Genomic DNA, 27,528 nt, shown 5'->3' with positions numbered 1-27,528 from the left:
TTTCTTCCGGTTGATCTTCAACGACGACGAGAGTGCGCACAGACGCTACATCAGATATTTCGCTCGGGCGAGTTTCTACAATCATCACGATGGTAGCTTGCGGAAAAGAGTGGCAACGAGTTACAGAGCGGCCGTGGAGGCCCGGGGAGGCTATTCGTGTGATAATTTATGTTGATCGTGCCAAGTTCTCTGGCACATGGTTCCACGCCGGTATTTTTAATCGGGATGCCCCTTTATACACACTTGGCGCGAACTTGCTGCTAATTGTGTTGTAACTTCGTATTGTTTCGACCACGATAAATAACGGGAAGTGAAGCTTTACTTGTAAAAAAGGATACGAAGTAGTGAATTATTTATCATAGTACAATGAGACCAATTGTTTGAAACTTACCTGACGTTTCCAAGACGGACAGCAGATGCCGGGCTTTGATGTGTTCCTGTATTTCTCCAACTAAAAGCTCACTGCACATTATTGGCGTCGATTTCTATTTCACGGCTTCGGGTGATTCAAGTAGCAAATAATACGTAGACGACGTAGGCGCCAAACGTTAAGTAGCCAAATTCCGGGTGTGAAGATGGAGCGCATCCAAGGGCACGTGATATAACGCGTCGGCAAGACGCGTCTGTTGCCACCCCTGTCAATTTTACCTTGAACAAGGAATATGTCGGACAGATAAAGGGAATGGAGATTTGAACTGTTTAGGCATTTTTGGTTAAAATAATTCTCATTTTTACGTGGAAAAAAGTAGTGTACCACCATCCTCCAAAGTTGGTTTATGGCGACACACCAAAAGGACTCTCTCAAGTGCCATGAGCTATATTCGGGAGAAACTATCTAAGCATCTTTACAATGCACCATTGAATCTAATATAAATTCTTTCGAAAAGAGAGAAGACCCCAGCTTTGACGAACCAATTGTGGCCCTTGTCTATCTACTCGTCTTATGATTGTCAGCGCTCACCACGATAACGAACTCCTTGATTCGGGTTCCACCCATACTCTCGTTGAGGACAGATGGAATGAAACACCGCAACACTTTATAAAAGTTGCTTATGCATCGCTACTTTTATCCACTCTCGCCGTTGCATTTGCCTCCGTCGACAACATGGTCTCAGGTCCAGTTCCAAAATACCTGACACTGGCCATTTTATCATATATTTTCATCCTGCCGTATCATTTTGGTACACTTCTCCTGGCATGGCTTCAGCAACACCAAGTTTCGTCCATATCTCCTTTAACCCCAAGCTACCCACGAACTCTCGCATATTCATTGGGTCTCGTGAGCCTGTGGACCGGCTTTGTAGCGATGTGCGCGACAAATCTTTATCGATCCAGTCATTTAATCGCCATATGCTCCTACGCATACCTAATGGACAGCACCATTGATACACAGTTGACAAAATGCACTACCCGCTCTCCTCGAATGAACAATTATTGGACCGCCTTTGCATCTACACTCACATCCTCTGCAGAATTGGTCCTAATCATCTTTTGCACTTATTTCTGCTACATCCGATATAGACGCCACAGGAGCATTCTGTCCGCAAACAGCCTATTGGAAGCTGCTTCGCCACTTCAAGATATGCACAGGCAACGAAAGGTCGGATTGATAGTATAAATACCAAGCTCCGAAGGCAGTGCGCCTAGTGTGCAGCGCTTCCAGTTCGGAGGACTCGGGCCCTGGCGTTTCAGAGTAGACATTCACAGCAACAAACGGCGCTCTTGGTTCTAGATGTCGCCATTTTGTTATAAGAAATAGTGCAGACTAAGAGAATAAAATTGTCCCATCACCACCATGCCAGACACAGTCGAACGCCAGGAGGAACCTAAAATTGCTTTTATTTCAGGTCCCATTGAACCTCCAGCAGGCTATTTCGAAAAGCACTATATTCCCAAATTGAACGAAGCAATAGCGGCCGGGCATTCTTTTGTAGTTGGCCCAGCTCCAGGGATGGACACAGAATCACTTCGCTATCTTATTACCGCTGGAGTCCACCCAGATAAAATTACGGTGTACCTCGCACATTTCGAAGAGAAGTTGTTGGCGAGCAAATTGCAGTGGTTTGTGGACCTTGGAGGAGATCTTTACGTAGAGGGTGTCACAACAGAGGCCAGAGATGCCGCTATGACGCGAGACTCTGATTACGACATTCTTCGGTATATGTCAATTGAAGAGCAAAAGAACCTTTACGGCCGATTATACTACCCTCGAATCAGCCAAACCGAGAAGAATGAGATAAGGAGAAGACAAACATTGTTGAAGAAAGCGGCGCCTGACTCAGCCTAAGTTTGCCCCAAACATTCACTGCACTGATAGCTGGGGATGTCCGAAAATCAAATTTGTGAGTATCCTAGCTCCAAACAGCTTGCAAAAACGATCTTATACATTTACAGGACTGCAGTGCTATTGACTTTTACACTTGGAAGCCAGCCCTCGACAGGATTGAAGAGTTTAATGACCTTTTTATACAGCCTCGTTTGGCAACATTTGGTAACACAACCTTAATCTCGATCACGGATGCACTAATATTTTAACTGAACACAATGTTAGTAGTATGAATCCCGACGGTAAGCTGCAGAGAATACCTTGCTTGTCCTTTTCGTTGAGCAACGCTTTGATACCTTCTTCAACAACGTCATCAATATGAATTTTCTTTGTAATCAAATCCTCTAAATCCTTGATCTCTCCAGCTGCCACTGCTTCCAGTAGTTCAGGATGAATACCGGTATATGCAGAAATGGCTTTTTCATGTTGAGTGTAAGCGATGATATCAAATTTTCAGAGATGTCCACTCACAGGTCATAACGATTTCGCGTCCCGTTATCAGATTTATGTTGATGGTAGGATTATTTTCCCAGATGGCAACGTTGACGAGGGTCCCGCGAGGACGCAAGTTCAACAGGCAAGCGTCTATGCTTGCTTGAATTCCCGCGGCATCAAATGCAACATCGACTCCGCGGCCATTCGTAAGCTCCGCAACGGTGTCATGAAGTATATCAGAAGATGGCGATCGCTTAGCAGTAGGATCTACAGCAGACGTAGCTCCATGCTTTAATGCAAGGTTCCGCCGACCAGAAGCAGGTTCAGAAAGTATGACGACGGCGGAAGGATCCCGAGACCTAATATTTGGTCAATCGCAAATAACAAGATGATAGGCATTGATTTAACTGGTACCTTAAAACCTTTAATACAAGAAGCCCAATCTAAACAATTGTAAATTTTTTGGAATATACATGTGTATACAAACTCACCGGGCCACCTCCAGTTATAAGAGCACTTTGCCCTGCCTTGAACCCGGACCTCTTTACAGCGTACCAGGCAACTGCCAGTGGCTCAATCATTGCTCCTATTTCGACTAAAAGCACTTAAAAGTGACATAATTTGTAGATAGCATAATTATTAAACATACGTGATATCCCATCAGGTAAGATATGAAGGTTTCGTGTGTCAACTGCAATGTACTCTGCAAGACCTCCACCCCATCCACCAATTCCCTGAGTTAGGACGTATTAATATACTGGCCATAAAACTGAAAGATTGTGGCAATATACGAACGATAAATGTTGATATAGGGCATAGATTTGTCGTTCCTTCCACGCAGGGACCACAAGACGTTTTGAGGCACGAAATGACAGGCTCTCTATAGATTGTAAGTGCCACGGCAAAGCAGTCAAGTTGAGAGTGTTCAACATCAAGAGACTCACATTACGACGTTTTGACCAAGTTTCCATTTGTTTTGGTCAACCCCGCTTCCATGTCCGATAATAGTACCAGAAAATCTAATGTGAAGAAATGAAATCAGATCCTTACATTTTCGTTTGATTCACAAATCCACCCTACTCATGGCCTAATGTTACGGGTAGCGATTCTCCGGTCAGCGGGTCAGGTACATTCGTTGCGTACTTGGGGACGTTGACAAGATATGCATGCAAATCACTACCGCATACTTCGTGACGTGAAAATACAGCGTAGCATTAAGGTCGAATGAAATACGTACTTCCATTCCTGTTATGTCGAATATACAAAGGTAGGATTTAGGCTAAGAATCTGGAGTGGATAAACACAAACCATGCAATCTCACAAAACCAGAGAGGTCGGTTCAAAACCCAAAAACGAATAGTACAATTTTCTCACCTTGACTTTTACTTGACCCTCCTTGGGCTGGGGTTCAGGAATGTGCTCAACCCTCACCTGTCCAGGTCCGTAGAACAGTGCTGCCTTCATGGTGAATGGTGAAATCAGGATTGACAAGGATTAGACGGCTTTATAGTTGGTGTGAAGAAATTCTCACCTGACTGGTCAGATGCACAAGAAGCTAGTAGTCAGATACTTTCCCCAGAAGAAAGCTCCTAATCGAAGTACAGGCGTGGAGAGGCATCTTTTATTTGCCCACGTTGTGTCAAGGCTAGTCATTCATAGCGACCTCTAGTGTTTATGATGGTGACGTCGTAGGTACCACTGTAAGGCCACGACAGCTGAGAAGTAAGACAAAAGTGGAACCACCGTTTCTGTATGCTCCTCCATGTTGATGCATCTACAGAAATATCTCACCGGAGGAGCTTCCGCTTTGCTGAAGGAACCTCCCGTCCACATGAGGGATCCTTTTTGAAGACTTTGCAATAAGAGGTTTATAATTAGACATATCTAGTAAAGAATGCCGATATTTATTTCTCATTTGGATCATGGACCACAATATCTAGTACAGAACTGATAAATGATCATATCAGTACAATTCTGCGTGAAATACTATCCGCTCTCACCGAAGGTTCGTCGAGAATCCAGATTCAATATCCGTCAGGGTCAACGTGTCGATAGAGTGCACGCCCGGCGAGACCGCGAGGAAATCCATCCTGACTGACTGGCAGGCAGATGGGCGGAGAGGCCTGTACAAAGCTGTGAGATTAATTACATTGCATCCATATGTAATGCATACCCAATTCGTATCCGACTGTCCAAAGGCAACACTCCTGGGTATCCCATCTTCCGTGCAGCATCACTGCCTCCGTCATAGACCCCTGTTTCTGCACCTCCTCTCCTGCGCCTCCTCCTCTCCGGGCATGTCACTTCAAAGCGTCTAGGCCATAGACTCTGGTTGAATACAAATATATCCAGAGTGAAAATATCAAGAGGATATATCTTCCCTGGTCCAAGTGCCAGATCCTTGACTGCGTCCCCGTTGCCCCTATCGTACGCCAGTGGCATGAGTCCAACAGAAACTACGATGCTTTCGCCGCTTGCCCCGGCTCCCTGAAGTTTTGCCAACATCTTCTGCTCGCCAAATGCACCGGACACGAACGGGAGGGGTGTCTGCGGGGGAGCGCCAGCGCCAAAGTCGGCAGGCAACCCGCGCTCACGGCGGATCTCAACGCTTTGCCCTACATTGCCGTGGGTTGATGATGCAATAGGCCCTTGCGAGGTCGGAGTAGGTGGCAAGGCAAACTTGGACGGGAACGCGGGGTATGCTGGAGTGATTGGCGTATCCAGTCCATGGGGAATGCCCACGGTCCCTCCATGCCCGTCATCAGACTCCGGTAGGATTTGCAAAGGCGGTGGAATGGACCCAGTGTTCGCCATGGGAGGGGGCGGTGGAGCGCTGTATGTCGTAGGTGACTGTATGTACTGAGCGGCAGAAACAATAGCCGAGAATCTTCCTGAGTTCAGAGGAGAAGGTTCACGATTAAATTCAGAAGGTTTGAGTGACTTGCTAGGCGTCAACGTCTTCAGTGTACGGCCTGCGAAGTTTGCTCCAGGAACAAGTGTGAATCGTCGACTGCCTGCGGTAGCGGAATACTGCGGGGTCGATCCGGCAGAGTACCCTGCTCCACCGGGCGTGCCAGTGTTTGGATTGGAACTATACATTGAATAGAGGGGGAATGGAGAAGGCGGTTCTGGGAGAATATTGGGGTAGTTTGTCAAAGGGTCGCTGGGGTCGTGCAGTTCAGTTGGCTGGGCTTGCTGAGCTGCAAGATCCAAAACGCAATTCCAACGAGATGAGAAGGTTTCCGTGGGGTATAAAAGTGTATTGCTGTCCGGTATCAAGACTTTTGAAGATGAGGGAGGGAAATATGGCTTTCCAAAAATAGTGATCGTGACGGCGCGTTGGAGTTCTGGAGATATAGCGTTATTGCTCACACTCCGTGCAAAAGAGAAACCGTCTATCTCATCAGGTGATCGCAAAAATGTTACCGCGTACAACAGGTTATACTGGGCCAAAGGTCCAATCCTCAGAGGGAAAGTATGCTTAGCTGCATCTGGGGTGAATCCCGAGTCACCCCATCCAATCAGCGTGGCCTTGGCGCCCTCTCCCCCAATGCTCACTTCGACCTGTTCTACCCGGAAGCCAGCATTCATCCCGAGGTCACCAGAATTCTCGATTTCGACGCAAAGAACTACCGTTTTTTCCTCACTACCAGCTTCGCGTCGTTCTTGCTCCTTTTTCTCCTCGTCCAAATCTTCGATAGTACCCGCGGTCTCAGGCAGGAGAACATATGGTACAAATACGGTTCTCATCCGGACTCGGAAACCCGAGACGGTTTGTAGAGTTTTTCGATAGGATTTACGAAGGGTAGGATGGGCTTTGCGAACTGCTGTCATAGGGGAGGGCGAAGGTTGAGAGGGTGTTTCCGCCAGCACAGGTGCTAACGAAAAGAGTTTTTGTCGAGAGACATTTCCGAGCCGAACAGAAGGGAGATTGATTTCTGGTGCACCTGTCTTTCCGAAAGTCGGGCCTGTTGACAATTAGCGATATGCAACCACCATACTGTGCGACATACCTGCTAAAAGTCCCTCTAACAAATTGACTTCTTCCAAGCCATCGAGTAATTTTTCATCGTCCTCCTCTGTCGCCGGTTCTTCAGGAGATGTCGTCCCCGAATGTCTTTCCTGAACTGAGGCCAAAAATCGAGCGAGGGGGTGTTTGGAATGAGTAGGTATGGGGCGTTCGCGAAGTGTGGCTGAGACAGTAAGACATAGTAACGGATTGTTGAAAGGAAGCCTCAGAAATGCTAGAGAAATCAGAAAAAGAGATTTAAGGCAGAAAAATTAACATACACACTGTTATGGCCATGCGATAAACAGCTATCCAACTTTCCTCTGCATCAGACCACAGAAGCGCAAAAGATTCCCCTGTCTCCTCATTCGTGCTGTTTCCCCAGATGTTTGCTACTAAGATGGTTCCTTCCGATGAAGAATATTTGCGATCTTGATCTGCAGTTGACGGCATAGGATTAGGAGTGCTTGGAGGAAGTATTGAAGGATGTGGATTGAGTCTGCCGCTCGGGCGTCCTACGGCACCTGTACGTGGAGTCCCTAGAAGTCTGGATGTTCGTGGAGTGTCTGTAGCTGTCGGAATGGCTGAGATATACGACGCCTCCAGTGACACCTGTGTATGTGCAAGGAGATCGAGAATGACTTCAGGTGGGTTCGACGGGTCACCTGGTGGCTCATCAGGGGGATTCTTGATACGAAGCACCAACAAGGAGTGTAGCTGTTCATCTAGGGTTGATAAATGCGCCGAAATGTCGAAAATTACATAAATTCGTACCGAAGAAAGCCTGCTGTCTTTCTACAGCATTTGCTTGTGCATTTGCCAACCATTCATCCGTCGATGACTCCGGTGGAAATTGGAGGGAGGTGTCGGGAATTAAAAGGTTGAGAATACTTGTTGAGAATACTTGGTCTAAAGACATTGCCATTGTTGCAGATGTCGGTTTTCTTGACTGCCCAGTACCAGCGAATATCTGTTACTGAGATATCATAGCCAAATGTAGGGTACCAATCTCGCGTTTAAAAGCGATATGTTCGAAGTGAGCTGAGATTTAAGACTTTAAATGCGTGGCAAATAGATGTAGGGTCACTGGCAGTCTGTGTCTTGTTGTGCCCGAGTTACGACAAGGCTTGTTTGTGGCAATAATGTGTTTGGCAATGCCCTTTGTTTATAGCACAACTGCGGGCATATGATTGGCTGCGGCGAGCGCCTACTACTACAACTAGTAACACACAAATACTCGAATACAGGAACAAGAATCCTGTTCGCGCTCAGGCATACAGGTCGCTAAATAGATATGGATATGGTTTTTAAATACAATAACAAATTTTCGAGTAGCGTCGCGCATACCAGCCGCGGCCGCCCGTGCAAATGCAGTATAATGAGTGAAAAATGCCCGACAGTGAGAACTTAGTGACAGAGAATCATTCGCTATCTAGATTTATTTGCGCTATTCTCTTGACATTACTCATTGGACTTGCGCAACATTCTTTCCATCGAATCTAATTGTTTGAATAGAAGGACATGGATTACTTAAATTCTTCTGCAAAGACGTAGACCTTGGATTATTATTAAACTATGCTTCCTGAAGAAACCTTTCCCCATAAATGTGCAGGAAGCGACCAATTTCTGCCAGTGGATACTTGCACACCCTTTCGGGGCTTTTGAAGTCTATTGCTTGAGCGCAAAGAATCCTCTGGGGGTGAGTTGGCATGGACCGTCGACGTGACTGCAATTTTTAGGTGTATTTCTTTTTGTCCAGCCATTGTGTTTATAGATGACAACGTTGGTTGAGAGCCGCTTGAGGATTTAAGGTTGAGAACCAATCGACAGGAAATAATTACTTGAAACATCAACGTAGGCCTTTACATATATCATATAGTCAGATTAACTGTCATATTTTAGAGTTAATAGAAAACAAACGCAATATTAATTGCACGTAGAATCGGAGGGGCTGCCAGGAAAATTGAAACATTTGCAATGTTCATGAAGAGAATGGCGAAAAAGTATAGGAAGCCATCGTGCCATATAATTTCAAAGAAGCGTGATTTTACGTCTGTCTTCCAGAATTCGAACGCCTTCCAAGCTGTTAAGCTATCAAGATAGAAGGTATGTCATATAAATATTCTGATATTACAGATTCACATACAGAAAAACTATGGTGTCGTAGAGCAGTGGTACTGCCTGATGAAAATGGATTTACTTCAGTTGGGCAAAAAGTAGATTCCCTGTATAATTTCTTACCCAAAACACTATAAGCCATTCAAAAGGTCCGCCTACTGCCCCGCATGGAGGATTATTATCCGGCATGGTGGTTGACTGTATTGGTGGGATGACATGGCTGACGGCTATTCCACTGAAGATGACCTCTGCCAACAAGTTTAATGATAGCAGAATACCAATCGCCTTGTTCTGCCTAAACAGCTACCGGCACGTCATTATTATATCTCTTCCATGCAGCGAGAATAGTTACAGCGTATACCCGGCAACCCAAGATCATCTGAGAAATGACGGTGGATATCAGACCACTGATAGGCTCAAAAATAAATATGTCTAATACAGTCGAAACGTTAGAACGAGGTTTCAGCTATGCGGTGCCAGCATGCCTTACGTTTGCATGCAGAAGGTCCCCATACATCGGTTGTCAGTGATACCACAAGACAAAATCTTGAGGAATGATTCAATAAGTCAAAGTTGATCTCAAGCTCAGGTACACTGAGTATTTACCCGACAAGTCCAAAATATCGATTGCCTGTTGATAAAGAACTGTAGTCATAAAATTGTACCACAAATTCGATAGCACATGCTACACACAGAGGTATAAGACGCTTGAAGTCTATGTCTCATCAGTAGAAGGACCATAGCCATGCGCATAACGATACACTTACGTTCATAGGCTGCCTCCAAATCAGTCTATACTCGTCAGGAAAGCAAATGATGAACTCCCATCCGAGAATGCAGAACCTAGGGAAAGGTCAAGCTGGCTCGGAATGAGAGCTCAATGAAAAAACATACGCTCCAACCATCCATATCAGGCCTGCTTCAGCCTGCTTTTGCATTACTGATATAGATTTTAGCTGTGTCAAAGGCGCATTAATGATGTCAACGATGAGAGAAGGCATGGATGGCAAATATGCAGTATTCAGACTTTGAGCTGTCCTCTTTTATGCGCAATTAACACACGAAATCAAAGTAGTCGCGTTCGAATTTCCTGAGACGTGAACTACGAATGTTCAATTCAATTTTCCATGACCACGGCTGAAGGTCGACCAGGGTGATCATCTCAGTGGAGACTGTCGTCGGCGTTCTTAAGAAATTCCCTGTCGACTGAACTGCAGGCTAATTAATAGTTGATTCTTCACAATTCTGTCGGACTGTCGCGGATTGAAGACACAACGACTTTCATATTTGCAACACTGGGTGCTTATTTGCTGAACAAGCAAGACAGAAAACGATAAGAGATATAAAGACTTAATTGAATCAAGTATAAATCTGATGGTGAAAGGTCTGGCATTCCAGAAAATTTGCTACAAACTTGCACGGCACTTTGGCACTGACCAGTCCCGTGAGAGACGTCGTAATACCGCCTAGGTTACCGGATATTGTCACTTGTAGGTAAGGTGACAAATCTTGGGAATTTTTCCACTCACAATTTAAAGAACTAGTGAAGATCACGTACACGGTCAAACAAGTAAATAGTCATATGCTTGCTGGTCGTGATGACGCTTGCCTCGAATCTATGGATTCTAGGCTTCAGTTGTTGCGTACCCGAACCTTAAGACAGGGCTAGACAGGCCAGTAGTCACAAACAACAACGCTTCTTTTGCAAAAAAGGTACCGCAGAGTAACCCAGTTCTGATTTTGGCAAACTTGATTAAAATTTAATAGACTCGGAATCTATTGCCATTCAAAAAGACAGTGAAAGCCTCTTGAAGGCCTCAATGTTAACTACACCAACTTATGATATAAATAGCATAATGAAGTCCCATTCTGATTCCTTGGTTTCTTCTTCCTAATATGTTGCTACGCTCTCCATTGCTCGTGAAGCTGAGTTATTTTTATGTTGGAGTTGTAGGTGTCCAACTTGCGAGCTGGTTGGAGAGTTATATCTGTATCCTCAAAATTACTCGTGTTTTTTTCTTCGGTAGAAGTGCCGTTTCCACGGCTCGAGTCAGAGCGCAACCTTCCATTGGAGCTCCCTTTGGGATAGTAGGGACGGGGTGTAGAACGGCCATGTGATTCTCTGAGGTTGAGGACGAGTCTGCAAGACAGAACGATCTCTAAAATGAGCGTTGGTCTATCATCATATGAATTCGTAAGTTTTATATCACTTTAAAAAGTTGAGAATGAGTCACTGACGTCAAGTTTACAGCTCTCAAGGCTTTTGGAACGGTAAGAAATATTATCACATTGGCTGCGTTCATGGAGAAAATGGCAAAGAAATATAAGATGCCATCACGCCACATGACAGAGAAAAGAGGTGTATTAACTTCCTTCTTCCAAAAGTCATATGCCTTCCATGCCGTGAGGCTACCAAAATAGAGATATAAGCATTTTAATCCTTGTTTGAAGCTAAACGCATGCTTACATGAATGTCAAGCTATCATACAGAAGAGGAATAACCTAGTAGGCAAGGTGGTAAATATTGAACCCATTTTGATCATTAAAACATACCCAGAATGCCAGAAGCCAGCCAAAGGGACCCATCAACGCGCCGCAGGGTGGTTGGGCAGAAGGGGGACCTGGAACGGAAGGTCGTGCGGAAGTGGTGCTGATTGATATCCCTCCAATGACTATTTCAACGACCAGTGTTACCCCCAGTAGTGCTGCTATAGGTTTGCTTTGTCCATAAATCTGAATTTCGGATATGTCAGATTAAGAAACGGTTTAGAAACAGAAATTTTTACAGCGTATACACGGCTCCCCAATATCAATTGCGAAATCACGGTCGAAATAAGAGCACCAACTGGTTCAAACAAATATACATCTATCCAGAAAAGTTATGAGGAATTTTCTACAACACCTGTAGCGAACGGGCGCTTATTACTCACGATTACAGGCCGAGGGACCCCAGGCGTTGGCTACCAAGGAGACCACGAAGGAAAGTCTATTAAAGCGTAATGAAATCCACGGGTGTCAGATTCTCTTTAGAAATATTGCGCTTACTGAAGTGCTCCAAAGTATCGATTGGCTATGTATGTGTATGTCGATATGAAGTTAGCAGAATCCGAGTGATATTATGACGAACCTAAGTACAAAATACTAGAGAACTGTCGGTAAAGGCCAGTCAGCATCAATGATCAAGTAAGATTTTACATTCCTGACTTGCATTAAGCGGTCTCCTCCATATCAACCTGTACTCCTTAGGAAGGCATAGAAGAAGCTCCCATCCAAAAATACAAAATCTACGGTGGCATTAATGTCGGAGACGATTCGGATAATGGTTGGATCAACGTACGCCCCGATCGCCCATATCGTAGTAGCTTGGCCTTGTTTTTGCTGAACCAGTGCACTGTGTGGTATTGATGGAGGTCCTCCAACAACAACTGGTGGTCCGGATGGTCCTGGAGCAGCCATATCTCGTTCGATAGTGGAAAAATTACTATGAAGCCAGGGGATACACAAATTCCTGAGGTGAGGAATTTTATACCACCATTTTTTTCATTCCCTGAGAAAAACCAACCAAATCGTACAGCGCCCTGGTATTACTGGTTGCCGATTTCTCCTCCATGCTCTGTTGGCTATCAGGCCCCATGCCCAATTTCAGAAATCATGCCGTGAAGTATACATATCAAAACTTGAAACAGATTCATAATGGTAGTGCATAGAGTATGGCTATGTATGACAATGTAATCACCCCACTCTTGATAAATATCTCAAAATAAACCTCGTGTGTAGATGAAATTGACTTTAAGCCTGTTCCTGGAACTATAATTAACAGAGTTGTGCATGTCTGAATGTTTTGTAAAAGAGTTACTGGGTAATCGTCAATGGAGTACCTAGTGCTTTAACTACCAACTACACCTGCTCACTACAAACGTACTCATTTTGCGTACTAACTTACACTCCCTTGTCAAATATCCTGTTTGTGGAGTAAATGATGAACCAAGAATACTGATATCATTGTCAAGTTATGATCAGCTCAAACAAACACGGACGGCTTTCTCCAGACTACATGGACTGTATTAATCAATGTCAAAAGTCTTGAGTCAAGTCAGTATGATTGTTTTGAGCGATGTAACACCGATGTCTTACCAAACGACAACTTCAAACTGGCTCTGATTATCGATTTTGGGCGCTAACAATATGCATTCGTATCACAGCACCGGTCCGTGTGGGTCAAGTGACAATGGTATTTCCGCTTCAGCGCAAGACATCCAATCAGGCATGATCAAAGTGGCACTGGGCAGCCATCCCTGTACGGTGGACTAAATGATAATTGATATAGATAATCTGTGGTAAGAATCAATGGAGCCAGGATTCTTCAACCAGGTCAAACGATCATTTGTAATTACCTAAGGAAATCGAAGGTAAAAGATGTGAAGGCGTGCAGATTCAGGGCCGTCCTGACTCCCCTCTAATTGATTGATGAAGTCCAAGCACAATTTCAAATGGCGCATGCCGCAATCAATATCCCGCCAGTAAAATGAAAACAACCTCACAATGCACTTAAAATAAGTGGGACCATCCAAAGATTGCCACGAGGTACAGTCACACGCATCTTGCATGGAGGGTAGGATGGGTTATCCTGGTTCTCTCGGTACCATTCGAGAATCCCATTGACGGACGCAATCAAGATGCAAGACTCTCTTCCAACGGCAGAGATGAAGGTGGAGGATGGGTTGCATGATGAAGATGGCGATGAATCCAATAAGCGTCTCCGGGAGCTAGGCTATCGCGTCGAATTCAGAAGGGAGATGTCCTTCTTCGGCGTCCTAGGCATGTCGTTCTGTGCCATTGGAATATTGACGGGAATGAGTAGCGCATTTCAGACGGGCTTGTTTTCGGGCGGTCCCCTAGGTGCGAATTCGCACCCATTTCTGTTCACACTAATGCTAATTAGACTCACAACAGGACTCTTTTGGGGTTGGAATGTGTGTGATTTTCTTTGATGTTTTCGAAGCTTGACCACCTGAAGCGTGTACTTTGAGATATGCTCATTGTTCATGTTATTCATAGCTTTGAGTTTGGCAGAAATTTGCAGCGCATAGTATGTGTCATTGACTCCCTTGTGATATGAAATGTCAAATAATAAATCATAACAGTCCAACCATGGGAGGCTTATATTTTTGGGTTTGCAAAATGAAACCTGACGCTCCTGCGCTTGGCTGTGCGCCTAAGTCATATTCCAATTTGAATCATCCTGAGCGCTGACTTTTCTTGGTAGTCTGTACTGGATGGATATATACGATTGCTATGGTTCTCACAGGAACATCTGGTAATTTGAGGTAAGTTTCTCGGATCTGTAATAATCTGTTTTGGAGTTGTTTAGGTCCTCCTATAGTGTAGCATTATATATCGCGTCACTTGTAGAAATAGGGCAACAGACTACACTTAAGCGCGTGGAGATTGCCGCTATTGCATGGGGCGTCAATGTTGCATCCGGCGTCTTGAACACTGTCGGAACAAAGGCCATAGGTCGGATGAGTTCATTTAATATGTGGTGGACAATAGGTGGTACACTGGTGCTTGTCATCACACTTCTTGTCAAAGCACCCGACAAGGTATGTTCAAATTACAGGCCAATTGATGCATTAAAATGATAAGCAAGTTATAGAACTCTGGTGCCTTTGTGTTCACGGATTACGAAAAGTAAGGAATTTTTATGGCAGTATATTGGTTGCGAATGATGTTAATATGTCACTGGTTAGCTTTACAGGATGGCAATCGAAGGGATTTGTTGTTCTGCTCGGATTCTTGCAGGTAATACAATAGAGTCGTTATTGTTTTAAATATGAACTCAGTGCATATGTGAACTAGGCAGTATATACTTTGGAGGGCTGTGAAACAGCAGCACAAGTCGCTGAAGAAGCACGTCGTGCAGAGTTCCTCGCGCCTGTAGCCGTTGTCGGGAGCATTGTTGGCTCATGGGTGGTCGGACTGGCCTATATGATCGCCCTTCTTTTCTCGGTGCAAAGTATTGCAAGTGTACAGTCTACATCCTACGCCATCCCCATCGCACAGCTGTATTTTGATGCCGTCGGACGACGACTGACACTGATGTGCCTTACAGTTATCACGTTAGCTCAGTTCATGGCCGCTGCCACCGCATTCACAGCGAGTTCCAGACTTTTTTATGCGCTGGCCCGTGATGAGGCGTTTCCGATGAAGCGCCACTTCATGTCTTTGAATAGATTTCAAGCGCCATATGTCGGGGTCTGGTTGTCTGTCTTGATAGGATGCCTTATATCTTGCGCTTACATAGGCTCCATTATTGCGGTAAGCGCCCATATTCGTTCCGCAATGATCGTGCCTGGCAGCTCAATTTCCCCAGTTCAATGCAATTTTATCGTCTGCAGCAATATCGGTCATGCTTGGATATTTGCAACCTATCATTATCAGGGTCTTTTGGCCATCAGCGTATGCTTACATCCGTCATATCATCGGAGATGCCTGCTAAAATCTAATTGAATTATCCCAAGAATGAAGGAACGCGGTCCCTTTCACCTTGGACAATGGTCGTGGTGGATCAATTTGGCTAGCTTTGCGGTGCGCATACCTATCACAATTGAGTTGCGTTACTGACAATCCCGCGTAAATTTGCCCTTGATGCAGTTCATCGTCTTTATTTGCATTCTGTTCATCCTGCCTACTGCCAGCCCTGTTACCCAATTCAACATGAACTACTCCGTAGTGTCAATCGGGGGTATCATGCTGATTGTTGGGTTCACCTGGGCGTTTTGGGGAAGAAAGCACTTCAATGGGCCAGTTCACACGCACCCCGGTTTCGGGACACCGTCCAATGTCGCCGTCTCGGACTCAAAGAGAGTGTAGTTATTCATTAATGTTGTAAATTTCAATAACATATCATCAAAAGAGGGCGCGCCCATCTCTTGTTGGAAACGGGGGTACGAATTCATGTATGACCCTCGGTCCCGGTGGATTAAAGTTTTATTAACACTCCATCAAAAAGCAAGCCTTTCTTATTTGTCATTTGACATCGTCATCAGACAAGATTAATATAGAATTACGTGTTTTCCTATTTCATGAAAAGAAAATGTGGTACATAGTACAGATAAGGTACGTCAGCTACTGACGTTAAGAGGTTGTAAAGAAGGAATAAGTACAATGCGTGTTACATATAATGGTATACGATGACGGGTATCATGTACAGCCCTCGATACAATCCATGGGCCATTCCGGTGATAGTATGTTTAACAAAGCGGGTTGATGCCCATAGCGGGCACCCGCCAGATGCCTAGAAGTAAACTAAAAAAAAGGGGGGAACAGATAACGTCAAACCTAGACGAATACATAGACCATAAGTTATGGCGCTTCTGATATCCTAGTGCAGAACAAAAGAATTAAAGCGAATACGAGGTGAGCGAGTGCATCAGCGTGGAAAAGTCCACATCGTCTCGAAGCATAGTAGGCGCCTGCTGGACTGCTTCTGATGAGAATGCGTGGAACCCAGAAGATGAAGTTCGGGAGTCTTTGATTTCATATACCGGCTCTGACATCGCCGCATAGGAGTAGTTCGAATAGTCGGGGAAGGGGGTGTGTATGGAAGCGTAATCAGAAGCGGCCTCTGGAGTAAACGTGCTATACGGCTCTGGGAATGGAATGCTTAGATGAGAAGGAGTCGAGGGCATGCTACCAGTCGCGTTCGAAAGAGGTGAGCTTTGCCGTGTCCACTCTTCTCCGCCTCTGTATTCGGCAGGTGGGAATAACATAGATGGGTCTTGAGTCACGGGTGAGTCAAACGAAGGGTCAGCGGGCCTAACGTCCTGCGTGTAGGCCTCTCCATGGTAAATAGTCGGAGTGGAGTGTGAAGTAGAGAAAGTGAACGTGTCATAATCCTAGAGTGAAGCTGATCAGATTTAAAATAATGTAAACAAATTTAAACTTACAAACGAAGGTTGGGGGTTAGTAAAGAGTGAATTTTCGTAGAATGGTATGGCAGGTGATGCCTCGTGGGGTTCCTCTTTGGGGGATGATGGTATAGTTATGCTTGGACGAGGGGGAGAAGACTTGGTGCGATCGAGAATGTTAGGTGTTACTTTTCTTTTAAGCGAAACGGCAGGGCTAGGTTGTCGTTCCGCTGGAGAGACAGACGTCGGCGAAAAGCTGTTCGCAGTAATGGGCGTGTCAAAACGCGTAATGATTTCAGGAACATGGGTCTTGTCAAACTCGTGAATCGCTGCCTCAAGGGCTTCCCCCTTCGTACCGCTAACCAATAGCTCTGCTATCTTCTGACAGCGTTTCTGGTCCTTGGGGCCAACTTCGCGAATTTTCTTGCGTTCGCCGTTCTTTGCCTTGGTGTGAACAGGCTTGAAGGAGTATTGAGGAAATTGACGTTTGTGCTCGTCCTGCGCATGCTTGGCTTTGATATGCCATTTCTGGCGTTCCTCTTCCGGAAGGTTTTGCCAGGTCAGGCCGATGATCTTCGAGAGCGTGCTGTGGTTCGTTTCCACTCCAGTGGAGACATGCCGGCTTTTGATGAACATAGAGCGAAAGAGAATGAAGGCATTTGGTGGACGGGGAATGTGATCAACTGGTTTCTTTCTGCCGTGGAAGGTTCGTCGAGGCTCGGAAACATCTTGCTCGAATTTAAACGCAATCGAGTCAGAGAGCGGCGATGAAAGGGAGTCCTCTGTTACCGGCGATACTGGCGAGTGTGAGAGCTCCACTCTGGACTCTTGCTGTGTTGTCAAACGCGTCGCGTCTTGGTCTTTGATGGGTGGGTCAATTTCCTGAGACGGCGCGCTGCCATTTGAGACTCACCGATTCCAGTCTCCTGCTGTTTGGTAGATTTCTTTCGTCTTTCGGCCGGCATGTGAATAAATTATAACGAATGAACGTTGAGCACCCTGAATCTATCAAAAGCGCAGAGGAAGAAGGCCACAATCGATGGACACTTCAAGGGGGAGAAAATGGGTGTCGGGAAAAAGACGCAAACCGAACGCGGCCAGATTTATATAGATTTCAGCCATTCCAGCGGCTAGGGTCGATTGGTGCGTAAGATTGGGCGATACGTACAACATTTTCCATGTCCGGAGGGAATGGCATCTAGCCGGAGGCCCCGATACCTCCGGATTTGGTTCATCCATGATCTAGATTTAGCTTTTACGCTTCTCGCATTTCACGTTTTTGAAACCTGCTCTTGGCTGCTAAGGTGTAGGGATACTCTCACACTCCCCGAGAAAATCCGTAATCTGGTACATAAAGCGGGCGATGCATGGAAACTGAGGACCATGCAAAGGATTTCAATTTCCTTTGACTTTGATACGGAAGGCAGTCCTATTTATTTGTTGGTTGACAAAAATGAACCTACTGGAATCATAACTGAAAGATAGGATTATTCGGAGACGCCAAATAGCTTCAGAAATTACTCACTCAAACAGTGCATGTGCCGTGCAAAATGGGATCCAATTATAGAGACTTTAGTGGTTGGGCACAATCACACAAGCTTACTACGCGTTCAGTTTCGCCGAAAAGTTTTGAATAATCTTTCGATGTTGCTCTTATTCTCTATGACGGTAAAAGTGCGATCTCGAAGCGTGTTGCATGGTGGGAGCGTCGATGCCATTTTGACATTCGGGGCTTCTCAGTCCTTGTAAAAAAGACATCACATCGGTGCCATAGTTGCGCAGTTCAAAGCCACTATAGCCAAAAGTATGAAAATAACCACGACGATTGAAAAGCTCAGAGGAGAACAATGACCACCTACCAACAGCTACCAACTCTCCCAATTTTTTCCGGAATCTGTAAACATTCGGGTGTCGTCTCCGTTGAACTGAGTAGGTATCCTCGACACTAAAAGCTGCGTAGGTTTCTGTCACATGGCTTCAGCGCTCACGAATCGAATTGAAAACGGGACCGAGGTCCAGAGCGATTGCTGACTTACAAGAAAGTGTTACTCTTCAGTGATAAGGGGTTACTTCCTCTTTCTCAACAAAGGTACAATGGACAAAAATTGCTGTTTATAGTATCCCGCTTGGATCCCATGTCGAGCAGGAGTTTCACAGACACTTCTTGGACCTTGTTCTACTTTTAGAGAGTATAAAGTATTGCACAAAAAGAGATCCCGGCAATGGTCGAGGTTGAGTCAACGCGTCTTATATCGATAGGCAGGGAACTGTAACGGTTCTCCAAAAAAACGTTGGATCGTTGGGCATCGAAAATTGTATAGTAATTTGTGTTGGCGAATGCAGTGAGAGACAAGACTCGGATCAGAGCCATCGGAAAGGCCAACGGATTTTGTTCCAAATAACAACAAATAAAAAACGAGTCGCCGCGTCGGAAGCTGACGACGACGACGATACTGGAGGAACTCGACTATCAAGCCACATGTTCCCAAGCAAAGCCTTGTGGGACGTCGTATCCCAGCCCTTCAAGCGCTCTCAAAATGGTCTTTTCCATGGGAAGATGAAACAATACGGAAACAACGTCCCTTTCTCGAAACACAAAACGCGTCGTTCATGGCTGCCTAACGTTCAGCAAAAGCGCATATATTCGGAGATACTGGGAGAGAATGTTCGTATGAAGTTGACGACGAGAGCGCTCAAGACGATAAAGACGGTGTGCCCTGCTTTTAAATGCTCTCTCAAACCAAGAATCCCTGACTTGATCATTCAAACGTGGCTTTATAGAAAGGCGGCTTGGATAAATACCTCAACACAACCCCGGCCGACACGTTGGGACATATGGGCATGAAACTGCGCCTCAAAGTTCGTGCAAAACGTCTAGAAGACAAAGGACGTCCAGAACCTCGCTTTGAACTCCTCACTCCTGCCGAAGAAGAGGCTAGAAAACCTTTGGTGGTCCGACTACCCCCAAAGTTGAACCCTGCTCTCGAAAAAGCACGAATGGCCAGAGAGTTAGCTGGCCAGAGCTTAGGCAAAGATGGTCCTGCCACGTGCGTATAGTCATCTTTATGTTCTACGGGATGGTGTTGATCTGTAGTCTGTTGGATAGTGCTAGGGAAACTATCAAATATCTTATCCAAGTCTCTGAAAAGAGGAGGGCGGCCATGATGGCCGCTTAATCACATTTTTGTATTTCCCTAGATTTTGAATATATTCGTGCTAATATATTTTTTCTGAGTATGAACGACAGCTCTGAAGACATGCGAATAGCAAGTCATCGAGGTTCGAAAATCACCTCAATACCCTCATTGACTACCGCGGAATCAGTCCGTGCAAATCTAATTCCGTTGTCAAGTACACCAATACAGGCAAAGATTAAGAGAATCACAATTATCCGCACTATGCTGAGACTGGGGCCTTTAAAGTGAGCATCGCAGAAGGTTTTTCTAAGACACAAGAAGCATATCCATCGTTGGTGTTGCATTATAGCAAATTGGCTTCCTCTGCCGTGGCTTATATCGAATTGAACGTTTTGCTTCGTATTCAAATTCCGGAGTACGAGTGTAATGTGAATTATATTACAAGATACTACAAATTACAACTTCATTACAAATACACAGCATGAAAACGGGGTATGAGTTCGAATGGATACAGTTGGTGGACGCCATTTAGGCAATGGTAATTTTCTTTGGTGCAAGCTCCGGTGCGGATTTCGGGAACGTCACAGTGAGAATACCGTTCTCCATGTTGGCTTTAATCTCCTCGCTCTGTACAAATTCAGATAAGTTATAAATCCTAAGATTCATGCAAATATTCTACCAACCTTGACACCAGCGGGGAGCTGGAGAGTACGAGAGAACTTGCCAAACTGTCTCTCGCGCACGGCATATCCATTCTCCTGGAATTCCTTGTCTTGCTTTGATTCAGCAGAGACAGTCAGGCGATTGTTGTGAACATCAATGTTCACATTGTCCTTGACAAGTCCAGGAAGTTCAAATGTAGCCGTTACAAGGTTCTTCTCAGAGTCTTCGTGGAGGTCCATTCTGTTTGACATTTGTTAGAGTCATCCAGATAATGTGAGAGTGGGTGATGCTTACCTTGGTCTGAAAGACCTCACTGCGCCATCGCCAGCTCCGTTTCGTTGCTGGACTTGATTTTTAGGCACGCCTTGACGAGCGAAAGCCTCGTCAAAGAGGCGGTCGAAGTCGTAGAATGGTTCGTAAAAGAAGACGCTAGACATTTTGTGTTGTGTGTTGTGTTCAGAGAGATGCTTGTTACTGCTGGATGAGCCTTCCATTCTCCTCTTTATATACCTCATTGAAAATGCTCTAGACAATACTAGAAATATATTATTGGTGAACTGCAGACCTTTCACGGCCCTTCCAGAAATTGGCGCTCGTCATGGAAGGTTCCAGAACATTGAATGGCAATTGCCGAATGTTTAGTCTGAGTGTGAAATAGAAGCCTAAAGCCGTTCTGCCGCCTTTGAAATCTTGCGGCCAACCTTGAAAAGGCCAGACTTGGTTTAGTCTGAAATATTTTCTATATTTCACACTCCAAACGCCCCACCCTCTAAGCTGTTAAAATATCTCATAAAGGTTGACATATACGCCAAACCAATGGTGTTTGTTATTAACTGGTATTGAGGATACACTATCCATGAAATGTGGAATCTCTGAGCTAAAGTGTTAGTGGACAGTCGTGCTATTGCGAACATCAAGTCTGATAAGCGCCTGTAGCGAAGCCGACCATGAATCAGGTTGGCGTCCAGCCTCGCTGATGGAGCACCGCATCACCTTATGACGCCTTTATCAACGGTTGGAGAAATATTTTGCGTCATATAAAGCCATGTTGGTGATACAGTTATGAAACTTTCATTAACAATCCGAGCTGCATTGAAACTCGTGTTGCTAGAGCTCCATATTTTTTGAGTTATTGTGGAGATCTCGCTTCTGCTATTCGGTTCCTTTTAGTATAAATTAGTGAAGTGAAAGGGATATTTGAACTTCAGATACGACTTCATTCCAACAATCCACTTTACATACATAACGATTCAAACTCTGCTTTACATACAATGCGGAAGGATTTCCAGCGGTCCTCATTATTTGAAAACCTTGGAGAGGACGCAGAGGCGGCCGCATTTGAATTCGTTGGGACCGTCTTCTTTTTACTTTTTGGCTTGGGGGGCATTCAAGCAGCAACAGCAGAAAGCGCCACAGATAACACACCATCAACGGGGGTTAACCATGTCATGTACGTCGCAACATGTATGGGCCTAAGTTTGCTTGTATCCGCGTGGTTGTTCTTCAGAGTGACTGGCGGTTTGTTTAACCCCAATGTATCTCTGGCGTTGTTCCTAGTCGGAGGACTTGGTCCGGTACGATTTGTGCTTTATTGTATTGCACAAATGGTTGGAGGGATCGCGGCGGCGGCCATTGTTCGATCATTGACTGCAGCACCATTAGGCGTAAAGTGAGTTTATGCTCCTACTACTATATGGAAGGTATGGTTACACTGTGATATTATATACAGTACATTTCTAGCTCCAGGAATAAATCGTGCCCAAGGCGTTTTTATAGAGATGTTTATCACAGCGGCACTCGTCATTGCTGTATTGATGCTGGCAGCAGAAAAGCACCATGCTACCCCTTTCGCACCGGTACGTCTTAAATCGGCTACTGGAACTCGAGTAATGATTCTCACTGAGATTATATTTACACAGGTTGGCATTGGATTAACGATGTTCGCGTGCCATCTGTGCGCTTTATTTACGAACCTGATATCTATGATTCATGCCGACCCTACCATCCTATCAGATTTGCCGTTTACTACACGGGTGCTGCCATGAATACAGCAAGATCGTTTGGACCAGCCGTCGTGTCTGGCTTTCCAGTCCCAAATCATTGGGTTGTAAGTAATTTCAGTTATTATTGAGGATCTCATGCATGAATCATTCCTTTATTTCAGTACTGGCTTGGTCCTTTTCTAGGATCACTTCTCGGGGCGTCCATTTACGCAATATTGAAGCAGTAAGCAATGTTGTCAGATTTCTGCATCAGTTCTAAAGACAAGTGACTATGATAGCTACCGCTATTGGAATCTTGTTCCACACCAAGCTACACGGGACTTTGAAAAATCGCCGGGCGATCCCGTTAAAGAGGTTAAACGAGTGCTGACAGGTAAAAGAAAGAGTGAAGATATTGAACAAGACGTGGCAAGTAAATCCACTAGTGGGTTTGGAAGTGAGCAACGGGTGTAATCAAATTGTGTAGTTTCAACCATAATCGATTTTGATTATAAATTTGTATTGGATTAAAATATATATGCGACGTTATATTACAATTGGATACAAGTTTATAATACAATTATAGGTACCCTCCAACAAAAATAGTGAAGGATTTAAGATTGTTCCTATGCAATAGTGATTTTCTTTGGGGCCAGCTCGGGCGACGACTTTGGGAAAGTGACGGTAAGGATACCGTTCTCCATATTTGCCTTTATTTCCTCGCTCTGTAATCATGAAACGTGAGTCCCCCAATTCAAAAATTGCGTATAAAATTACCAACCTTTATTCCCTTGGGGAGCTGCAGGGTACGCGAAAACTTTCCGTACTGTCTTTCGCGGACGGCATAGCCGTTTTCTTGATACTCGCTGGCCTGCTTAGACTCGGCAGCGACAGTGAGGCGATTATCGTGAACGTCGATGTTCACGTTCTCTTTGACGAGTCCGGGAAGCTCAAACGTCGCAGTGACAAGATTCTTCTCGGAGTCTTCATGAAGATCCATTCTAGAAAAGAAAGTCAGATAACAATACAATTTGCTGTTGACCGAGACCTTACCTTGGCTTGAAGGACCGCACGATACCAGACTGACCGTTAGAATTTCGTTGTTGTACTTGGTTTCGTGAGTTTCCTTGGCGAGATGAGAAGGCCTCGTCAAAGAAGCGGTCAAAGTCGTAGAAAGGTTCGTAGAAGAAAACGCTCGACATTTGGTTTATGGTGACTGAGGATTGTTCTGATGCCTTCGAGAGGGGTTCATTCGTCGCATATATACCCTACAGAGCACCTTTCACGAGGCTTCTAGTAACATTGATATCAGAATTACTTGATTACTAACGCGTAAGTCAGAAAACCTCTAGAAATATCGAGAAAGGGGGTACCAATATGCTATGAGAACTCGTTGCTTCGCCGAGAGACATTTGAGAAAGGTTCTAGAAAAGTTGTTCCGGCCACGGCAATGTAATGTTGATTCGGAGCTTCAAAACTAGTGGTCATTGTTTATTGTTACAAGCCAAAGCTGACAACGGGAGGACCAAACATGGGCTGGAGAGGCTGAGAGCGCACACATCAAGTTCACCTTCCTAGGGGACCGTCAAAGGTAGGTATATCCAGCATTGGATGCGGGAACGGTCCACCGAGTATAGAAACAACTAATAGCTAGTAAGTGAAGACGTCCAAATTTGTGAACTTGCCAACTAATTGCGTGTACTATGATGAAAGCGGGATAGCAGGATGGCGAGCTCACCGTCTCATCGTTCGACTCAGTCTTCGAGCAACAATCTGCAGCCACCGGGACAGGGATCTGCAGATGGAATAAAGCAGCAGAGAAGAATGACCTCGCCTGTAGGATCCCTGGCATTGGTGAGTACGATCAATGGATCACCTCTGATCAGGCAGCTGAATTACATTCGTTATGCATGCAGCCTGAAGGAGCGCGCAGGACCTCACCGCGTCCACCGTCGCCCCTTCGTCAGGGGTTTATCATGGACACTTCAACGGGAATAGACCCTAACGGCTCAGACGATGGCTCAGACGACGACGACGACGACGACGACCCAGCCAAATGGCATAGGTCTCCATCCCCGGCCTCATCCGTCTCGCATCTGGCTGCCAGCTTTGTTCAACGGATGAACCACTTCGTAGGAGGAATTGGGCCGAAATCTCCTTTACCCAGTGATGCAGAGCTAGAAGCAGAGGCCGAGAGAGAACGCGACCGGAGTCGACGGGAGGCAGAGGCGATTCTTACGCGTGAGGCACAGCAGCGCAAGCTCGTCGAAGAACGCGTTCTGGCAATGATGGAGACGGCAAAATCATTGCCACCTCCCCCTTCACGTTCACAGAGCACCCCGAATCCGCCATCGCCCTCAAATTCGCAGAAGGAGAGCAATTGGTGGACAGCGGCAAAGAACAAGCTGACACCGACAAAGGAGCCCCTTACGCCCGCTCAACAGGTTATTCAGGATGCCAAGGCGCGGGAGAAGGACAATAAGAAGAATCTCAAAGGCAAAGAAAAGGAGAAGGAAAAGGAAAAGGATAAAGAAAAGGAAAAGGATTGGCCATCTAATGCATCGAGAAAGTTTAGTGACCCTGCCTACTCAAACCTCAATATACCCGTGGCCCCTCCTCAGAGAAAGCCGGTTCCTTCTTCTCCCCAATCGCCCACTCCTTCACGTCCCAGTCTCTCGAACATGCCTCCAAATCTCACACCTTCGCCTATGCGCTCTGCGGACAGTATCTCCGCGTCCCCTTCGCGGGAGGCGCCCCCTCTTTATGTCCAATTTAATCCTCAGGGTGCAGTAGACATGCCTGGAACGCTTCTAGCCATAGCAAAACGATTTGAAAAGCTAGAAAAATGGACTGTCGGACACGTTCGCGCCCTCGAAGAGCGAATGAATGATGTGGAGAAATGGTTGGTTGAAAAAGAAAATCAGAAAGAGGCGCCTACCGGGGTGTCTCATGAACTCCAGGAGATCAGGGAAGGAATGACAGAGCTCCAAGGCCGTGTAGGTGAACTGGGACGCGAGATGGCCAAACTTGCGACCGCGCCTTCGAGGTTGTCATCAGGTCCCATAACTCAGCAGGCCTCTGTTTCTCCTCCACTTCCGACGACATCTTCCGTCATTGTGGAACAGCAACATACTGGCTCCTCCTTACCCACCACCCCACACCATCGCCGTATATCTGCGTCTGCTCTAGAATCCACCAGTCCACCTCTGGCATCGACAAAGACACCTTCCGGTACACGGCTGCCATACCCACAAGGCGACTACACCTCGCCGCCCGATGCTTTCTCTCCTCCTAATTCCCCTCCCAGCTCGATCAACGCAGCGCGCCGCCGTTCTCAAGGCTTGGCAATCTCCGGGCTCCCTGCGACCAGTACTAGTCTGTATTCAGCAGCATCCACCAACATTTCCACTACATCGTTTTCCTCAACTTCGTCTTATGGACGAACGATGTCACCTACTCCGATGTCCGCCAACCCCACTTCAAGCGCGGGAGCAGTGAGTCCATCGCCCTCTGCAACCACCAACTCGAATGCAGGGAGTAGCGGTCTGCCGCCTCCCAAGGCATCCGGTAAACGACAGACCAGTGTGAGCCCGACACCGCGAAAACGGTACACTGTGGCTCTGGGCGGACCTATTGTTGCACCACCAGACGATCTATCATCCAACGCCTCGGAGCCCCAACAGCAGCCCAGGCGCGTCAGTACCCCGAAGTCCGCTTTGAAGTCCTCTACTGATGATGACGATGATGACGATGAAGAGAATGAATTTGGAGGGGAAACTATTGGGAAATCTGCCGCCGCCAAATTGGCCTCTGCTAACGCCAACGCCAACGCCAACGCTACAGGTGGGCAGGGCAAGGGCGATTACAAATCAGTGACGTCGTCATCCCCGTCACCGCTCTCGAACAGGCGGCTTCGCGCGCAGTCTGCTTATGGGTTCTCGAGTATTCCCGGTGCAAGTGGGACGACTCCAACTGCTGCGCTCGCCCCGCCGTCCGTCGCGCCACTGCGCACGCGGTCCAAGTCGACGGAGCGACTGAACACAGGCGCGGGGACCCTAGCCCACGGTGCAGGGAACGGCGGTGGGACGGGTGATGGGATGGTGAGCGGGTTAGGGGCAGGAAGCGGCAAATTTGTGGACCCGCTGGTGTTGAGGAAGCAGAGCAGAGATTCGTTGATGAAGCCTATTGCTATGCCTAAACCTGTTGGGAAGGTTCCCATTGGTCAGCTTGTTGCGTTTTTCGACCAAGACAAGGAGAAGAAGTGATCAGAAGGCGAGGTGGAACGGCCCATTACTTGTAACTTCATGATACCCTGGCGCTGAAGAGTAACCTCCCAATATCGCCAACGAGATACGAACGATCTTCATTTGCAGTAACGTTGCTTCATATCTTTTCATTTCTTGAATCCGTAACCTCAAACCCGATTTTCTTGCATGTAGTCTTTTCCTCTTTAACGATGCTTGTTTATGACGCCTACTGATTGAATGTATTTTCCCTAGTTATGATCTTTCCACATCTTACTGTGCACAGTTTGAGTGTTAATAAACGGTGATTTTCAACGATAGCACCTTACTTGTTCTTGGCTCCCACTACGCATAATGTCATGCGCCGCATTGATACAAAAATTTCACTGGAAAAGCTCCCGTATCGGCTGGAGTTAGCATGTAACACAAAATTCGATTGAGGAATGTTTTAGGCTCCGGACTCGGGGATGGCCTCGGGAAGATTCGTGTTTTGCCCAACATGACAAACGCAGTATACCATTCCAAGTAATTTGCGATCGTCGCATTGGATAAGCTTCGAGGATCACGACACACAAGTACTTGTTTACCTTTTTCATTAGTTCGTTGACCTGTTTCTGGTTAGGAAGGGTTCACAAGCAGTGGGGATCCTATGATGTTTAGATGCTACGTCCAGAGACTCGCGCAGACTTTTCATAGCCGGATTT

General features: G+C 46.0%; 10 protein-coding genes across 10 annotated transcripts; 5 read left to right on the top strand and 5 right to left on the bottom strand.

Annotated features, from left to right (window-relative positions):
* Positions 1–1,795: 1,795 nt before the first annotated feature.
* On the top strand, positions 1,796–2,287 carry JR316_0012873 (uncharacterized protein; the record flags this gene model as incomplete). The annotated part of the gene is made up of 1 exon (XM_047898492.1): positions 1,796–2,287. One exon carries the CDS (start codon positions 1,796–1,798, stop codon positions 2,285–2,287), a length of 492 nt encoding a protein of 163 aa, XP_047742040.1.
* A 225-nt stretch (positions 2,288–2,512) lies between these two features.
* On the bottom strand, positions 2,513–4,225 carry JR316_0012872 ((R,R)-butanediol dehydrogenase; the record flags this gene model as incomplete). Its single annotated transcript, XM_047898491.1, has 7 exons — positions 2,513–2,535; positions 2,587–2,742; positions 2,798–3,120; positions 3,176–3,204; positions 3,253–3,356; positions 3,411–3,495; positions 4,136–4,225. 7 exons carry the CDS (start codon positions 4,223–4,225, stop codon positions 2,513–2,515), a joined length of 810 nt encoding a protein of 269 aa, XP_047742039.1.
* Positions 4,226–4,665: 440 nt separating this feature from the next.
* Positions 4,666–7,695, bottom strand: JR316_0012871 (uncharacterized protein; the record flags this gene model as incomplete). The annotated part of the gene is made up of 6 exons (XM_047898490.1): positions 4,666–4,708; positions 4,762–4,884; positions 4,935–6,729; positions 6,775–7,005; positions 7,052–7,495; positions 7,545–7,695. The coding sequence occupies 6 exons, from the start codon at positions 7,693–7,695 to the stop codon at positions 4,666–4,668; spliced, it is 2,787 nt and encodes a 928-aa protein (XP_047742038.1).
* A 5,869-nt stretch (positions 7,696–13,564) lies between these two features.
* JR316_0012870 (Amino-acid permease BAT1-like protein) lies at positions 13,565–15,761 on the top strand (the record flags this gene model as incomplete). Its single annotated transcript, XM_047898489.1, has 12 exons — positions 13,565–13,787; positions 13,842–13,861; positions 13,919–13,977; positions 14,033–14,097; positions 14,155–14,215; positions 14,272–14,491; positions 14,545–14,579; positions 14,639–14,690; positions 14,748–15,206; positions 15,262–15,347; positions 15,410–15,476; positions 15,543–15,761. 12 exons carry the CDS (start codon positions 13,565–13,567, stop codon positions 15,759–15,761), a joined length of 1,566 nt encoding a protein of 521 aa, XP_047742037.1.
* A 530-nt stretch (positions 15,762–16,291) lies between these two features.
* Positions 16,292–17,763, bottom strand: JR316_0012869 (Repressor ROX1; the record flags this gene model as incomplete). Its single annotated transcript, XM_047898488.1, has 3 exons — positions 16,292–16,786; positions 16,838–17,658; positions 17,712–17,763. 3 exons carry the CDS (start codon positions 17,761–17,763, stop codon positions 16,292–16,294), a joined length of 1,368 nt encoding a protein of 455 aa, XP_047742036.1.
* Positions 17,764–19,277: 1,514 nt separating this feature from the next.
* Positions 19,278–19,974, top strand: JR316_0012868 (54S ribosomal protein L24, mitochondrial; the record flags this gene model as incomplete). Its single annotated transcript, XM_047898487.1, has 3 exons — positions 19,278–19,508; positions 19,580–19,845; positions 19,905–19,974. 3 exons carry the CDS (start codon positions 19,278–19,280, stop codon positions 19,972–19,974), a joined length of 567 nt encoding a protein of 188 aa, XP_047742035.1.
* Positions 19,975–20,463: 489 nt separating this feature from the next.
* JR316_0012867 (Heat shock protein 16) lies at positions 20,464–21,035 on the bottom strand (the record flags this gene model as incomplete). The annotated part of the gene is made up of 3 exons (XM_047898486.1): positions 20,464–20,562; positions 20,619–20,838; positions 20,893–21,035. 3 exons carry the CDS (start codon positions 21,033–21,035, stop codon positions 20,464–20,466), a joined length of 462 nt encoding a protein of 153 aa, XP_047742034.1.
* An 834-nt stretch (positions 21,036–21,869) lies between these two features.
* Positions 21,870–23,054, top strand: JR316_0012866 (Aquaporin-2; the record flags this gene model as incomplete). Its single annotated transcript, XM_047898485.1, has 6 exons — positions 21,870–22,267; positions 22,328–22,454; positions 22,518–22,552; positions 22,612–22,705; positions 22,763–22,824; positions 22,880–23,054. The coding sequence occupies 6 exons, from the start codon at positions 21,870–21,872 to the stop codon at positions 23,052–23,054; spliced, it is 891 nt and encodes a 296-aa protein (XP_047742033.1).
* Positions 23,055–23,206: 152 nt separating this feature from the next.
* On the bottom strand, positions 23,207–23,782 carry JR316_0012865 (Small heat shock protein C4; the record flags this gene model as incomplete). Its single annotated transcript, XM_047898484.1, has 3 exons — positions 23,207–23,305; positions 23,362–23,581; positions 23,634–23,782. The coding sequence occupies 3 exons, from the start codon at positions 23,780–23,782 to the stop codon at positions 23,207–23,209; spliced, it is 468 nt and encodes a 155-aa protein (XP_047742032.1).
* Positions 23,783–24,305: 523 nt separating this feature from the next.
* JR316_0012864 (uncharacterized protein) lies at positions 24,306–26,845 on the top strand (the record flags this gene model as incomplete). The annotated part of the gene is made up of 2 exons (XM_047898483.1): positions 24,306–24,434; positions 24,497–26,845. 2 exons carry the CDS (start codon positions 24,306–24,308, stop codon positions 26,843–26,845), a joined length of 2,478 nt encoding a protein of 825 aa, XP_047742031.1.
* Between the last annotated feature and the right edge of the window lie 683 nt (positions 26,846–27,528).

This window comes from Psilocybe cubensis, chromosome 13 (genome assembly GCF_017499595.1).
Source record: "Psilocybe cubensis strain MGC-MH-2018 chromosome 13, whole genome shotgun sequence".
NCBI classification, from domain to species: Eukaryota; Fungi; Basidiomycota; class Agaricomycetes; order Agaricales; family Agrocybaceae; genus Psilocybe; species Psilocybe cubensis.
Note: the sequence above shows the minus strand (reverse complement) of the source record. Positions and strands in the feature narration are given on the sequence as shown.